Genomic DNA, 18,222 nt, shown 5'->3' on the forward strand with positions numbered 1-18,222 from the left:
TAGTAGTAGTAGTAGTAGTAGTAGTAGTAGTAGTAGTAGTAGTAGTAATAACTAACATTTATATAGCACTTACTATGTGCCAGGCACTTTGCTAAGTGCTTTACAAATATTATCTCATTTGATCTTCACAACGACCTTGGGAGGTTAAGTACTATTATTATCTTCATTTTACGGTTGAGAAAACTGAAGCAAAAACAGCTTAAGTGACTTGCCCAAGGTCACACAGCTAGTATGTGATGTAGGATTTGAACTCAGGTCTTCCAGACCCCTAGCTTCCAGGGGAACCATGATGCTTTGTTTCTTCTCCCCTCCCAATCTCAAGGTTTATACCTTCCAGGTCTATTAAATAAGTAACATTCTAAACATAATCAAGGTCAATTGACCAGGTGACCTCAAAGGCTCCCTTAGCCAGGAGGTAGAGAGAGTCAAGGGTTACATTATTCCCTTTTCTTTCCCCCTCCCATGCCTTACACCCCTCAACTGGTCAAACTCTAAAGTTCTATATTTTCCAGTGTTCTATGTTCTAACACTCTATGATTCCTTCCTGTTTCAGTGCTCTATAATCCTATGGGTCTCTGCTTAACCTGGAGCCAGCCAGAAAATTCTTTCAGCCAGAACAACCCTTTCTCTGAATATTCTTTTCATGTGGTTCTTGAGATATCTTGTCACTCTCTACTTTCACAAAGTAGTAATGGAAGGTAATGAAGCAAGAAGGAAACCGGTCCGCAGACATATCCTGAAAGAACCTGAGGCTGCTCTTCTTAATGTTAACTATCTGACATAGGACAGTATTTGCAGCAAGCACAGCAAGGCCAACTGCAATGGAGCATTTTAGTTTAAAATTCATTGCAAAGTTTCAGCATGTCAAAGATGAGGCTACATAAACTGCTTTCCACGGCAAGAGACCCCCCCCCTTTCCAAGTACAGAAGAGGTAACTTCTATCTTGATAGAGCGTAATAGCAGAGCATAACAGCATTATTTTTGCTATTACATAATAAGAGCACAATAGCATGACCAATGTCTCTGATGCCTGTAATACCCAATACTTATCAGTAGGTGCCCAGAGAGAATCCCAGACACAAATTGTTTATATGTTGAGCACAAACTGGAAAGAACACAGGATTGGAAGTCAAGAGAGCTCAGTTCAAATCTTGACTATGCCATTTTTTAGCTGGATGAACCTGAACAAGTCACTTCATTCCCATGATCTCAATTTCCTCATTTCTCACACAGGAATAATAATATCACTTCTAATACCTACTTTACAAGGATGTCATGAGGATAAATTTGACTAAAGACAACTTAGAACTGTAAAGGACCTGAGAGGTCATGTAGTTCAATTCCCTCATTTTACTGATGACAAAACTGAGGCCCAGAAAAATCAAAGGACTTGTTTATTTACACACCTGGTAATTACTGATGGCAGGATATGAACTCAGATCTTCCTGCCTCGAAGTCCAGATCTCTATCCCCTCCAAATAATGGGTTCTATAAAGCAATATGTAACATAAGTTGCTATTATGCTCTATTTCATGTTACAATAATCTGTATATGTGTCATGTTCCTGTTATTAGAGCATGCAAACCCATCAATGATTCCCTTTTGCCTGACAATTGGTAGACTCGTCAGCGTCCTCAGCCTGACTCCGTCCTCCCATTGCAGCCTCTTCTCACACTCAGCCCATCTGGGCTCCAACCATAGGACTAGGCAGTATCCAAATACATCCTGCACTTTCCCCTCCCTAGGCCTTTGCCAACAATCTTCTCCACACTTAAACACCCATCCTCCTGTTGAGAAGGATCTTTCCTCTCCAAAACCTCACACAGTATTTGGTTTGTACCTCTCTTATAAATTGGAATATAACTACATAGATATTTGTGTATGAGTCACAATTCCCCACTAGAGGTATCAAGGGCAGCTAGGTGGTACAGTGAATAGAATGCTAGGCCTAAAGTCAGAAAGATTCACCTTCCTGAGTTCAAATCCGGCCTCAGACACTTCCTAGCTTTTTGACTCTGAGCAAGTCACTTAACCCTGCTTGCCTCCATTCCTCCTCTCTAAAATGAGCTGGAGAAGAAAATGACAAACCACTCCAGTATCTTTGACAAGAAAATCCCAAAAACCGGGTCACAAAGGGTTGGACACTACTGAACAACAACAATAAAAGTGGCATCTAGATAGCACAGTGGATACAGTGCTGGGCCTGGATTCTGGAAGACCTGTATTCAAATCCAGTTTCAGATACTTATTAGCTGTGTGATCCTGGGCAAATCCCTTAACCTCAGCCTGTCTCAGCTTGCTTAACTGTAAAATAGGGATAATAACACCACTTAGTTTGCAGGATTGTTGGGAAGATCAAATGAGATAATATTTGTAAAAAGCACTTAGCATAGTGCCTGGCAGATGGTAGGTGCTATACAGATGCTTATACCCTCCACTCCTTTCTTTCTCTCCACTAGACTGGAAGCTTCTATGGGTAGGTACCACATCTTATTCACCCATGCATCTCTCCCCGAACCTCCCAAAGTGTTCTGTACTTACAGGTGCGTAACTATTTGTTAAAGGCAAATAATGATAAGATTTATCCTACTCAACCTGCTTTCTGTATACAATTAGCTGACACCAATATTGTCTAGTATTTATTTGTGTTAGTATCTTTATCCTACTAAAATATAAGTTCCAGGAGGGCAGGAATTTTCTGTTACCTAAACTTTGGATCTCCCCTAGTACTTAGAACGGTGTTTGACTGTGTAGTATCCAGTAGTCACTGAACAAATCATTGTTGGATTTGTTGAATTTGAAAGAGGATTGAGAGGAGAATACACAAGTCTACATATAATTTTTAAGAGGCAAATACTATTTGCATAACAATTTTATACACATAATTTTTTCTGAAGACAGGAAGCAGGGCGGGGGCGGTAGAGAAAAGGGGATTCGTTATCTAAAAAACTATTGTAAATGCTTCGTTTATCCAACAAAAAGACTCTTACTAAGCACCTGCTATGCGAGAGAACCTGTAGTAGGTTCTGTGGCCCATACAGGAACCACTTTGCCCTCTGCAGAGCTTTAAGATTTGCAGAGGACTTTCTTTACAATTGCCTTGTGAATAGGTAGTACAGATATTATTATTCCCTTTTTCAGAGATGAGAAAACTGAGCCTCAGAGAAGTAAAGTACTTGTCCAAGGTCACAAGCAAGTAAAAAATCAGCATGTAGACTAAATCTAGGTCTCCTGATTTCAAATCCAATGAATGCTCTTTTCACTACACCTTGCTCCTTGCCATCAATAAGCTTATAATAAGGGATCCCAACCTGGGGTATGAAGACTCCCCCCACCAAGGGGGTATGGGAAATGCTTAGTAAATAACTATATTATCCTATTGAAATATTCTAAGATTAGTAATGTTAGTGAAAAAATTTACATTAACAATTTTATGGGGCTAAAAAAAATATTATGTGCCAAATACTGTTTTCTCCATGAAAAATCTTTACTTTATTTCTTATGTGTATATGCATGGTAAGCTCTAGAATTTATTTCCTTTCATATTTTATATTGAATAGCAAGTACAGAAAGGTTTTATTGAAAACCAAGGGTAAGAAAGACAAATATTTGGGAACCCCTGGCTTACAATCTACTAGAAAAGATAAGGCAAGTACAAGCAAACATCACTAATTGGAGCCACAAAAAACTGGAAGATAGAGGCTGTTATTTCCATCAAATCAATGAGACTGCAGAGGACTTCAAATGCCAGGCTGAGGATACATTAAGTATATTGTTTTGGAACACCATTAGTCCAGGCAACCTTGTGCAGAGTAGGCCTGTATGACTATATCTATAACATAAAAATAGAATATGGGAAGTAGCTAGTACAGATACATGGTGCTGCAGAACTCCAGAAAAAGGAGAAATCACATACTACCGAGATGATAAAAAATGGTGACATTTTAGCTATACCCTAAAAGATGAGGTAGGATTTTTGACAAATCAAGAGGGAGCTATCCCTCCTCCAATTTTCTTATGCTTTCTTGTGAGATTCTTTATGGTCCCTATCACATGCTCCTTTGTGTCATTCATGTCATATCTCCCCCATTAGGCTATAAACTCCCTGAGGTCGGAGACAGTTGTTTTTCATCTGATCCCTAGCACAAGAAGGACTCTGAACATAGTAGATGCTTAATGTATATTTGTTGAATTAAAATAAGTTCATTTATATTAGTAACTTTGAAGGTTTCCAAATACACACACCTATCTCAAAGATTGTTATCACGCATCATATTTGTGGGACAACCTATCAGTTTTTTTAAGTAGCCTTTTTAAAGTTTCAAAATTATTTTCTAACAGTAAAAATATATCACTGGACATGCAAAGGACTAAGAAATAAGCACCCTGTAAATGCACTTGGTTTATAGAACAAAATGTATACTAAATCTCCCAATTAAAAAACTGCAAAGTAGTTTCAGTGCTTTTTAACCCACCTTCCCACAGCAGGGAATTAATCCCTCCAGGGGGATGCAAACAAACTTCAAAGGGAAGATTATGCCCAGACACTAGTACTGTACAATGTAATGTTTATGCTTAAGTTCGTCCAGAGAATTTGGCACCAAAAAACAGTTCAGACACAAGAAACAAAGACAATTCATACAGTAGATTCTTAGCAATTTTCTCAAATGATAGTGATAAGAGATTGTAGAACATCAAAGGGGAACAAATCTACCACAGACAATTTATAGAAAATTAGGACAGTATGAACTTACACCAGTCAACGAGATTAAATATTAAGTAATAGATTATGGTCTTTATCTAACAATGGCCAAAAGCCCCTTAAAACATCTGGACAGCTAGAATGACAAAAACAGCAAAAATGGATAAAATCCAATGTTTGCAGGGCTATAGGAAAATAGGACTTCTAATATATTGTTAGCAGGCAGCAGCAGCCTGATACAAACAAATATTATGAACAGTAATACAGCACTATGCAATGAGTCACAAAATCAATCACAGCTCTCAACCTAGCAATTCCATTGTTAGGGTTTCATCCCCAAAACATCATTAAAAAGGAAAAGATTTACCTGTATAAACCCCAAATAAAGTGGAGGGGGGGTGTTAGGGGGGGAAACCTGAAAACAACTTCTGTGCCTAATAACTGAAGCATAGCTGAATAAATTACAGTACGTTAATGTAATTGAATATTATGTTATCATAAAAATGATAAATATGAGCAGTCAAGGAAATACAGAAAAACTTATATGAAGTGATGTAAAGAAAAATCAGTAGACAAACTGCATATATGTGGATTCAGCAAAAAGGAAACAGAGAAAAGGGGGGTGAAGGGAGACTGAAGGGGCAGGGAAGGAAAAATGGGGGGAATAGGTGAGGGGAAGTTGTGAGGCAAGAGAGGGGAGAGAGGCAGGAAAGAGACAGGGAGGAAGAAGGAGGAATAGCAGGGAAGGAGGGAAAGGGAAGGAAGAGAGAGGACAGCAGGGAAGAGGGGAAGAAAGAAACTCAGAACGTTGATGCTGTTTAAAAGCGTCTCAGAGCTGGAAAGGACTTTAGAATATCTAACTTGGCTTTGACTCTGACTAACTAAACCATATCCCTGAAGCATAGGCTCTTTGATCATTTGCTCTTCCTCTGGGTTACATCTAAGGCTCAATGGGTAGACCAAGTATATTTAGTTTTGGTCTAAAATTCTTCTTGATTACTTAAAAAAGTAACCTTATGACACAACGTTTTTTCTCTTTATGTTTAAATGAGTGATGCTTTTTCCAGGTGTTTTCCAGGAATGTTTTCTGAAGGCGGGTATTTTTATTTTAGTGAGCAGCTTGAAGTTTTTGCAATCAGAACACCAAGATCCAAAGTATATCTTTACCCTCATTACTTATGTGACTTTAGTCATAGTCACTTCCCCTTGCTTAGCTTCAACTTTCTTATATGCCAAATGAAGATAATAATATTTGCACTACCTACTTCACAGATCGATTGCTGGCTCTGAAGTCAAAGGTCCTGGATTCACATCCTTTCTCCAACACTACCTACATGACTTTGGCCATTAATTAATCTCCCTGTGCCTCAGTTTCCTCAGCTGTAAAATGAGAGGCTAGATAAGATGAACTCTGAGGTCCCTTTTAGTCCCAGGTTTAGGATCCTATAAAAAGCACTTTTAAACTATAATTGCAATATAAATAATAGCTCTTGTTATTATTGTGGTGGTGTCATTTGGTTGGTTTTAGTTTTTTGAAGACTGGATCTTCCCATCTTTCCCAGGCTGGAAGTGGGCCTCTCAAGGGTCTAATCCCAGTACTGACTGGCATGGAAGCTTTAACCTGCTCCATTTTTCCTAGCCTAGGCTGGTTCACCCCTCTTTAGCCACCTGGTGACCCTTAGCTCCCCAGAGCTCATCATATTAGTGCAGGATTTAGTGAGGACTCCCAATTGGCCTTAGACCAATCACAGCTCAGAACTTCCTAACTCAAGTGATTCAGCTAGGGTTCATCATGGTGGCTCTGTTATTAATTCAATCTTGAAACCTTAATTAGGTCAGATAACTTCTCTGGATCTCAGTTTCCTTATCAATAAAATTAAAAGAATCAGACCAGATAATTATACAGGTTCATTCCAACACTAACATCATATTTTCTAAGGTCCCTTCTCCGTGTATCCATTTCTATTAAGGCCTAGAGGACTAAGGTGGATTATATACCCTATGTCACTTTGCACAGTTTGCTGAATGTAGTAAGTATTCCCTAAGTATGAATGAATGACTTCCCTTTATCTGTAAGAAGGAAATCATTTGACCTACCACTCAGAGATACTCATAAAAGCTTAGCAACATTTTCTAAACTAACAGAGAAGTGATTTTTTTTAATGACATAAAGTAAACACATTTGCCATAGAGGGAAAACCAATAGACTAGAATGCAAACTGATTTCCCAGGTATAGAGATCCATTGTCACTTTTATACAGTAATGGTGATTTTTTCCAAGATAATTCCATATTTCAATAAATCTGTGATCTCATCCATGCAAAAGCTCCCTTCACCAGGACAGACTAAAATTCTTTCATATTGTCTCATCCAGTGCAATTCTTATCGATGTCTTTCTGTTAAATCCTCCTTAGAGTATCCACCCAATACACTGAAGGCCTTCCTCTGATTATTTTATATTTCATGGAGACCAGTACAGCCCTCAGGCTGTCCATCTGTTGTCCCTGACTCTTAATACAGGATCAGCCCACCTCCTTTTCTAGTGATACCGTGTCCTAGATGATGCCTCTATTCCCCCCCTGTAAATTGTTGGTAATATGTTGCAATGTGCTTATTCTATTATTTTATCTCATTTCTACGTTTGCTAATTCTTTCCTTTTCAATACTCTCATTCTTGCTCAAATGATAATTATTACTCACAAAGGAGGTTAGACTGAATATTTATGACTGCTCACCTAAGACACTCAAAATATAGGCAACTAAATGAAAATAAATAAATTGAGCCCATTTGTAGTTTTCTACATGTATCACTTGATATGTTTTTTTTCTAAAAGGTTACATCCAAATCATCATTAAAAAAAACTCTTATTTTTAAAAGAACAAGAAAGTGTGCTAAGAAGTCAAAGAATGAGAAAATATTAGAGGTGAAAGGGCCTTCGAACACATATGTTGGGACATATGTTGGGAGTATTAACAGTAACTCATTTTTGCATAGTTTTGCAAGGTACTTTCTTTACAACTCTATGTTCTAGAAGTACAAAAGTTCCCATTTTACAGATAGGGAAACTGAGACCACAACATGTTAAAGTGATTTATCCATGGTCACACAGCTAGTCCTCAAAGTGTGAGGCAGAATTTGAACCCAGGTCACCTGACTCTAAGACCAATGTTCTATCCATTATCACTACACCATATATACTGACAGCAGTTAGAATGAAAAGGGATGTTGGGGGTGATCTAATCCAACGCTTCCATTTCACAGGTAAGAAAACTGAAGTCCAAAGACAGGAAGTGACTTGCCCATGTCAAATTAACATGGACTAGAAATCAAGTGTCCCTTTCAGGTTTGATTATAGAGGAACACAACAAGATAGAGAATTTTACAAGGAAAACAGTGATCTATGTCTTCCTGATGAGAATACTGCTTCACACGTAACAACTTACTCTCATATCAAGGGTAAGATTCAAATTAAGACCTTTCTGGCATAATTGAAACAAGACAATATGTTGCATTGCATGATCTGAAATGTATAAAATACTTATTATGACTTTTTTCCTTGTAGTATGATGTAAAAACAGCCCAGGGCTACAAACACCCTCAAAACAAATATATATTTTTAAAAAATAAACACTCTGCCATTTAAACATGTATCTTATGTGTAAAAGCAAACAGAATAGACCTCATCTTAACCAAACACACAAGTACCTGAAAGAGGGCCTCTTGTCCCAGGAGAGGTCACTTCAACATACACTTCAAATGTAGTCTCTGGATTTTGCCTACAATAAAATAACACAAAGGTTATTAATATTTATACTACACTGCAGAATACTGTAGAAATCATTTCTGAAGTCTCATATAGATTTTGGTGAAAACTCAATCAGAATCAGCACAATCACAAGGTGGCAAAAGTGAAACAGTCCCTGCCCTCAAGGCACTTACAATCTATCCAGGAGAGACAGCATGTATATACATAGCTATATACAAAACAGATATAATTTTGAGGGGAAGGCACTAGCAGATCAAGAAAGATTTCTTATAGAAGGTGGCGCTTGAGCTAAACTTTGAAGGAAACAAAGAATTCTAAGAATAAGAGGTGAGATGGGAGTGTATCCAGGCACGGATGATAGCCAATACAAAGGCACCACGTATGAGTAACACTGAGAATGCCAGTGTGTCTGTTTAAGGGGGAGTAATATGTAAGAAAGTGGAATGGTAGGTTGGGACCAGGTTATAAAGGGCCTTAAATGCCAAGGAATTTTCTATTTGATCCTAGAGGTAAAGAGAAACCTCATGGCCTAATGCAGCACTTCTTAAACTTTTATAGTTTAAGAAGCACTGAAGGGATCAAGAGTGGAAAAAGTTTAAGAAGTCCTGGCCTAAAGGATAGAAAGCTAACCTCAGAGTCAGGAAGATCTGAATTCAGGTCCTGCATTAGATATACATACTGGTTGAGAGACCCTAGGCACATCACTTAATCTCTCACTGTTCTACAGAACCCTCTAAGACCAATGGCATAAAACTCAAAGGATCCCTGCTGCAGCATACTGACTTAGAAAACCATAAATTAACATTATCTATGTTGTATTAAATTTTTGTTTATTTTGTTAAATATTTTTCAATTACATTTTAATCTGGTTCAGGCTACACTGAGGGATTTGGGGGCTGCTTGTGGCCAGCAGGCTTCAAGTTTGACATCTCTGCTCTAAGACTATAAGATGCAGAGATGCCAACTGCATTGGTAGAGGGCATTTCCTCACCCAAGAGTTTCCAGTGACAATGAGATCATAGGTTTAGTCCTTATCGTAAAGGTAATAGGAAGCCACTAGAGTACAGTGAGTATCAGTGAGATAGCCACACTTGTATTTAAGAAAAATTGTTTTGGGAGCTGTATGGAGGATGGATTTGAGTGAAGAGAGACTGGAGGCAGGGAAGCCAATTAGGAGGCTATTTTAAGGGTCCAGGTGAGAGGTATTAAGGGCCTCAACCATGGTGGTGGGTGAGTGGGGAGAAAAGGACAGATGCCAGGGATGTTACAGAGACAGAAATGGCAATGTTCGGCATGTGACTGGATATATGTGGTGAGATGGCTGAGATACTGAGGTTGAAAACCTCAGTAACTAGAAGGATGCCAGTACCCTCATTGATGAGAAAACTAAGCAAACAGGGTTAAATGACTTGCCCAGGGTCAAACAGCCAGTAAGTGTCTCAGGCCATATTTGAACCCAAGTTCTCCTGACTCCAGGGCCAGCACTCTTAGGGATAAAGAAACTCATGACTAGAAAAAGTGGCCTATCTCAGGTCAGAGGCACTTAGTGGTGAAGCCAGGACTTAGACTCAGGACTCCCAATTACCCAACAAGTGTTCTTTACACTACACTCACACTGCCTCCCATGGGAGAAGAAGGAAAGGTTCAAACTTGTAAAGTCACTTGTTATGTGTGTTGAAGGTACAGTTGAGGGGGCAAAAGGGAGACTCATACTTTAGTCATAGTCACTTCCCCTTGCTTAGTGGTGAAGACAAATATTAATTAGAAAATGTTTCTGCACATTTTAACAATTTACATATTACATATCAATAGATTTTTCTGTAGCTCCTTTCCACTTAGAATTCTGGATTAACATAAAACAATATATGATGGAAACCATACAATTAACTTTTCTACCCTAAAAGAGGCTAAAAAAGGAATAGTGTCTATTTACATTAGACCACACAAAAGCATTTCTTTTTTTTAAATAATTTATTTATTTTTAGTTTGCAACATTCACTTCCATAAGATTTTAAGTTTTAAATTTTCTCCCTCTCCCTCTCCTCCCCTCTCCCCAAGACAGCATGCAATCTGATATAGGCTCTACTTATACATTCATATTAAACATTTTCACATTAGTCATGATTTTAAAGAAGAATCAGAACTAATGGGAGGAACCATGAGAAAGAAGGAAAAAAACAAAACAACAAAAGAAAAGGAGAACAAATAGTATGCTTCCATCTGCATTGAGACTCCTAAGTTCTTTCTCTGGATGTGGATAGCATTTTCCATCACGAGTCTTTTGGAGTTGTATTAGATCCGTGTAATGCTGAGAAGAGCTTAGTCTATCAAAGTCAGTCATCACCGCTGTTACTGTATACAATGTTCTCCTGGTTCTCATTTCACTCTGTATCAGTTCATATAAGTCTTTCCAGGTTTTTCTGAAGTCTGCCTACTCATCATTTCTTATAGCACAATAGTATTCCATTATATTCATATACCACAACTTGTTCAGCCATTCCTATCTGACGGACATCCCCTCAATTTCCAAGTCTTTGCCACCACAAAAAGAGCTGCTATAAATATTTTTGTACATGTGGGTCCTTTTCCCATTTTTAATCTCTTTGGGGTACAGACCTAGAAGTGGTATTGCTGGGTCAAAGGGTATGCACAGTTTTATAGCTCTATGGGCATAGCTCCAAATTGCTCTCCAGACTGGTTGGATCAGTTCACAACTCCACCAAACTATGCATTAGTGTTCCAATTTTCCCACATTTTCTCCAATATTTATCATTTTCCTGTTTTGTCATGTTAGCCAATCTGATAGGTGTGATGTGGTACCTCAGTTTTTTGATCTGCATTTCTCTAATGAATAGTGATTTACAGCATTTTTTCATATGACTCTTAGATAGCTTTAATTTCTTCCTCTGAAAACTGCCTGTTCATACCCTCACAAAGGTATTTCATATCTATTTAATGCATATTTTAAATCATGAGCTACTAATCAAGAGCGATTCCTCAACAAATAAGTGGTCAAAAGCCATAAACAAACATCTCAAAAAATTGTGGAACTATCAAGAATCATAGGAAAGATTGCTTCAAATGCCTAATAAAAAGAGAAATGCAAATCAAAGCAACTCAGGTTTACTTCATACTCAACACATCAAGCAAAAATAAGAAAAGATGAAAACAGTCAATACTGGAAGGGCTGCAGATATACATGTGCACAAATACACTGCTGGAAGAGCCAAATATTGGTCTAATTATTCTGAAAAATCATCTGAAAGTATACCTTTTTTTTTTTTAAAGTGACTGAAATGTCCATAGCCTTTGATCCAGAGATACCCTGCCAGCCATATACCTTCTATGGAGGTCAAAGGCAAGAAGAAAGTTCCAATATTCATCAAACTATTGATAGCACTTTTTGAGGTAGAAAAGAACTGAAAACAAAGTGCTCATTGATTGGGGAATGACTAAACAAACTATATTACATTAATATGATAAAATACGAATTCACCTTAAGAAACAACAAATGTAAGGAATTTAGAGAAATATGGAAAGGCTTATATGAACTGATGCAAAAAGAAATAAGCAGAATCAGGAAAACAATATAAAAAACACACATACTGACTACAACATAAATGGAAAGAACACTAAAATGAAGCTGAATGCTATGAAAGTATAATTACTAAGCTTGGACCCAGAGAAGATTTGGTGACTCAACAGTAAAGGAGTCAAAAGACATAAAGTTTTTAAAAGAACTGTAAATTGCTCCAAATCACTAATAAAAAGAGAAATGCAAATCAAAACAATTCTGAGGTTTCACCTCAAACCCAGTACACTGGCAAAGAACAAAAAAATGGAAAAATCTTCCTCTTTCTACCATGCATTAACCCAGAAGCCTCTAAGAAAGAGAAGAATGAATGAATGAATGATGAATTTTTTTTTGCATCTCCCTCTCTTCACTGCAAAGGTAGAGGGAAGGAGAAACTATGAGTGTGGAATATTGTATATGATGTTAGACATGGTGTACAACAAATTCAGTCTTTCTAAGCTACTATTTTTTTTGGCTTTTCTTTTTTAATCTTTGTTACAAGGAAAGGCTCCGTGGATAGGGAGAAAGAAGGGATAAAATCTAAAATCAATGTGAAATCAAAAAGCATCAACAAAAAATGAATGTGTGTATGTTAAATCATAACTCCCCAACCATTTCCCCAAAGACTTGAAAACACCAGCAGTACTGACATCAAAATGGATATTATGTACACATGGGCACACAAGCACTGAGGGTAAAATCCCCAACTGTCACAAAGAAGGAGGCACTAAAACAGTCTGTACTGTCTTCCCTGATAAAAACCCTAAGTCATCTAGGAAACATGAATGTGCCACTAATAAATCGCTTGGATTCTACATCAGTATAGAATGGTAGGGGCTGAGAGGGAAGTTCACCTCACATAATGGAAGAGCTTAAAGGGACCATAAAATAGAGCATGTTAGGGTTAGAGATACACTTGAGATCACATAGTCCAGCCTACTCATTTTATGGACAAGAACAGAGATTCAGAAATGGAAAGTAATTTACCCAAGGTACATGACCTTATAAGTGACAGAGTCAGGACTAAAACCTAGGTCTTTTGACTCCTATTCTATTTCCAGTATACCACATTGCTTTTCCACTTTCATAAAATAATCTTAACATGATGAAGCAAAGACAAACTTTAGTAACAATGAAACCCTAGTCTATTTTCTACCCCTATCCTTCTAAATTATGTTAACTATTAACTTTTTAAAAATTTTTTGTTTTCTCAACTTATTATTTATTTTCAGCATTCTTTTCTTTTTAAATTTTGAGTTCTAAATTCTCTCCTTCCCTCCAACCCATCTCCAACTCACTAAAAAGGCAAGCAAAATGATACCCATTACACGTGGGAAATCATGCAAAACATATTTTCATATTTAGCTATTAACTTTTTAAAAAATAGTTCATAAATAGGCAATTTTCAGAAGAAACCAAAGCTACCTATACTCATATGAAAAAATGCTATAAATCACTGATAATCAGAGATATGCAAATTAAAACAACTCTGAGATACCACCTCACACCCATCAGATTGGCTAACATGAAAGAGAAAGAAAAGGACAAATGCTGGAGGGGATGTGAAAAAATAGGCACAGTAATGTACTGTTGGTAGAACTGTAAACTGGCCTAATTATTCTGGAGAACAATCTGAAACTATGCCCAAAGGACTATAAGACTGTGCACACTCTTTGACTCAACAATACCATTACTAGCTCTGTACCCCAAGGACACCAAAGAAAAAGGAAAAGAACCTATATTTACAAAAATACTAATAGGAGCTCTTTTTGTGGTGGCAAAGGATTGGAAATTATGAGAATGTCTATAACTTGGGGAATGCCTGAACAAATTGTGGTATATGATTGTGATAAAACTGTACTATGCTATAAGAAATAACAAATGGGATAGTTTCAGAAAAACCTGTGAAGACTTATATGAAATGATGCAAAGTGAAATGAGTAGAACCAAGAGAACATTATACACACTAACAGCAATATTGTGACAATAATCAACTGCAAAAGCTTGGCTACTCTGTTCAAGACAATAATCCAAGACAATTCCAAAGGACCTATGATGAAAAATGCTATCCACCTCCACAGAGAATGATGTACTCTGAGAGCAGATTGAAGCATATCATTTATTTGTTTGTTTTGTTTTTCCTGCTTTTCTTTTTAATATGGCTAATGTGGAAATGTTTTGCATGCTTTCATGGTATTTCATACAATATAATGTATATCATACTTCTTGCCTTCTCAATGGGTGAAGGAGAGGGTGTAGGGAGGGAGAGAATTTGAAACTGACAATAAGAATTTTTTTAAAATAGTTCATAACTATTACCTCAATGTGAGGAGTGATGATAAAATCAACGAAGTTTTCTCACTTGGCTAAATTGTTAAACTTGGTTCAATCCAACACATTTTAAGTACTGACTTTACAGTACTTGTACCTCCTTAAATAATACCTAAAATAATACCTTTAGAATACCTTAACGCTTACAAGTTATAGTTTATCAAGTGATTAATATTTATTATTTCATTTAACTGTCACAAGTAGAAGTGGTCACCCTTACTCTAAGGTTGAGGAAATGGTGGCTGAAAGACATTATGTGACTTCAAGGTCATATTATTTGATAGTAAGTGGCTGAATCAGTAGACCCTAGGTCTTCAGACTATGAATCATGTTCTTTCTTCTTTCCCATAAAGGGCTGTATCCTCAGCCTCTATCTACATGTGTCACCTATGGCAATACGAAATCTCTCTAGGCCTGTTTCCTTATCTATCAAATTTAGAAGTTGGACTAGATGGAGCCCAAGGTCCTTGCTAGCTCTAATATCTATATCCTGACATTCCACATGGAGTTTGAAATTGTGAGATACTCTCAGAAACACTGGGAATGAATTGGGTTGTAATTATTAGTTACAGTTGCATTTATCTATGTTCATTTACATGTTACAGATGGAAGGAGCCATGACTAACACTATGAGACAAGTTATATATAAAGACATCAACAAATCTCCATGAGCTATTTTTATAGACACCAAATCTAGAGTACTTAACTCACATTCAAACAAGAAAGGCTTTTTTTCTGTTTTGTTCCCTCTCTTAATTACTATTTCCTATTTTCTACTTGCCTATAAAAATTAAGATACCTTCTAGCTTTTCAGGAGAATATTAATCACTGCTTTCATTCTACTTAGCTAATCCATGACTTTTCAATTTTATCTTTTTAAACTCCTTGCAAAAAGAAACTCCATCCTGGAGAAGTCAGTTGGTGAAACAAATAGCGCCTGGAACTTTGGCCTGCTGGAAGCGAGGATATGAGCCCCAGCCTAGCACTCGCATGCACATGCACACACACACACACACACACACACACACACACACACACACACACATCCCATCTGTGTAACTGTGAGCAACAGTTCTCCTAGAGCTTGTTTTATTATCTAAAATGTTGGCCACTCTCTACTTGCTTCACATGTGAGGAGACCACTTTGCAATGACAAAGCAGTATAGAAATGGAAATTATTGCTAATACTCATTGCTAATTTGATGAATGTAATGGCCACACTCAGGCCATTTTCTTCTACTCCAGGCATAAATCTTATCTGTCTCATGCTCTATGTATTTAATGTATCATCATGGCAAAGTCAAGTCAGTCAATAAGCATTTATTAAGCATCTACTATGTGCCAGGCATTGTGCTGAACATCAGGAATATGAATACAAAAAGAAAGTCAGTTCCTGACCACAAGGAGCTCACAATGGGAGAAGACAACATACATGAATATAAATGAAGCTGAAAAAAGAGGGGGAAGAAGGGTACTCAATGTGAGGGCATGATCATGATGTATTAGTCTTGGTTCTATCTTGGTTCTAGCACAAGGTATTTATGTCCGATATATTATTATCTTAAATCAACAAACAAAAGTCATAGTATGTTTTCTTCCAAGTAGAAAGAACATTGCATTTGGAATCAGAAGACCTGGATTCAAATCATAGCTCTTCAACTTGCTACCTATGTGACCTTAGGCTTGGACCTTCTCTAAACCTCCATTTCCTTATCTGTAGGATGAAGAGGTTAAACTAGATTATATCAAAAATCTCTTCCAAGCTCTTTTTGTGGTGGCTAAGAATTGGAAATCAAGAGGATGCCCATCAATTGAGGAATGGCTAAACAAGCTGTGGTATATGATTGTGATAAAATATTATCGCACTATAAGAAATGACAAGCAGGATGATTTAAAAAAAAAACCTGGAAAGACTTAAGTGAACTGATGCAAAGTGAAGTGAGCAGAACCAGGAAAATGTTGTACACAGTAACAGCAATACAGAACAATGAAGAATTGTGAATGACTTAACTATTCTCAGCAAAACAATAATCCAAAACAATCCCAAAGGGCTCATGATAAAATATGCCATTCACTTCCAGAGAAAGAACAGATAGTGTCTGAATATAGACTGAAGCATGCTATTTTTCACCTTCTTTCATTCATTTTTTTATTTGAGTCTTCTTGTACAAAATGACTAATATGGAAATGATTTACATGACTGTACATGTATATTCTATATCGGATTGCTTACCATCTCAGGGAGTGGGGAGAAGAGGGAGAGAAGGACAGAATTTGGAATTGAAAACTTTTTTTTAAAATGTGAAAAAGAATTGTTTTAACATGTAATTGGGGGAAAATATTATATTAAAAAATCTCTTGCAACTTTAATTCCTATAATCTGGCATGTGCTCTAGGGTCTTCAATTACTCTTATAGAACACTGGCTCTGGAGTCAGGAGGACCTGAGTTCAAATCCAGCCTCATACTTATAACACTCACTAGCTGTGTGACTCTAGGCAAATCACTTAACCCCAATTGCTTCAGTAAAAAAAAAAACAAACAAAAAAAAACCCCAAATACATAGACACAAATGACTGCTATAAATGAACCTGAAAGAAAACACGCCAACCACGCTTACTATCAAACCCAGTTCAACCTATACATGATTCTCTAGCCTAATTACTTCTCTATCTTTACCCTAGTGGTCTGGCTTTCTTTTTCTTCATATTTATATTCTCAGTACTTAGCACAGTACCTGGCATATAATAAGTGCTTAACAAAAGCTTTATCTTTTATCTAAATTCTTGTTTCTGTCAAAAATAAGCATTTGAGTAAGTCAGGGAGTTTGTCAGAAAAGAACATTTTTCTTTACAGAACTCTTTATATAATGTCCAGTGAGTCAACAGTTTGAATAACCAACTGCCAGGCATGCTGTGCTGTCGAAAAGACCCATAGGGAAGGGAGGGAAGAGGGGCTTAGACCAGGAAGCTTTGAAGTTCTCTTCCAACTCCAAATTTCTATGGTCAAGTAATATATAATGGATATAATGAATGATAAAAGAGTCCAAACAATGGAAAAGCCAAATTATCCTAAAACATATATACAGATTTGTGATTTCACTTAGCATCCACTTTTCTTTTATTACATTTCATCAGATTAGAAAGAAAACTTAGAAGTCCTCTCAAAATCAATCTGTGGCTACATTATCCTTTGAGTATTAAGAGCTGGAGATCTGAGACATTGAAACAGTAGGCAAGGACTTTGAGGTCAAGGACTGTTTCATTTTTGTCTTTGAATATATAATGATTAGCACAGTTCCTGACACATAGTAGGTACTTTAAAAATACTTGTTGACCAACTGATCTCCACTTAAATGGCCCATCAGTACCATGAATTCAACATGCCCAAAACAACTCATAATCTTTTCCCCAAACCTGTCCCTTCTCCCAACTTCCCTTGATGGCACCTCAATCACTCAGGCTTGAAACCCTAAAGCCATCTATGACACTTCCTCTTCCTTTATTCCACATACCAAATCAAGTCAGTTTTATTCAACTGAAATTTTTCTCTCCTAAAGTTACCAATTATCATTTAATCTTCTTCATCCCAAAACTCTCTGACATCATCTACTACTATCTCATCTCCTCACTTTACTCATTCTCTGATAAAAGTGGCCCTTTCCTAGATAAAGCCAATTCTACATGTGTGTTTAATCCCCCTCATTTTCCCTTCTTTCCCCCCTCCCTCTCCTTATTTTACCTTCCTCCCTTCTCCCTCTCCCTTCTTCTCTCTCCCCTCTCCCCCATTTCTCCTTCCCTTCCTTCTCCCTTTCCCCTTCCTCTTTCTCCCTCTCCCTCCCCCTCTTT

The 18,222-nt window shown here is 37.2% G+C and overlaps 1 protein-coding gene across 3 annotated transcripts in view; it reads right to left on the bottom strand.

Annotated features, from left to right (window-relative positions):
- The window catches only part of LOC114047020 (DENN domain-containing protein 1A-like), a 702,955-nt gene that overhangs the window by 670,694 nt on the left and 14,039 nt on the right, over positions 1-18,222 (bottom strand). For all 3 annotated transcript variants that reach the window (XM_027867670.1, XM_027867668.1, XM_027867671.1), the window contains exon 2: positions 8,410-8,480. In XM_027867670.1, the coding sequence (XP_027723471.1) occupies positions 8,410-8,480 (71 nt within the window). The remainder of the gene's footprint in view (positions 1-8,409; positions 8,481-18,222) is intronic.

Source organism: Vombatus ursinus, unplaced genomic scaffold (genome assembly GCF_900497805.2).
Source record: "Vombatus ursinus unplaced genomic scaffold, bare-nosed wombat genome assembly UNPS02014786.1, whole genome shotgun sequence".
NCBI classification, from domain to species: domain Eukaryota; kingdom Metazoa; phylum Chordata; class Mammalia; order Diprotodontia; family Vombatidae; genus Vombatus; species Vombatus ursinus.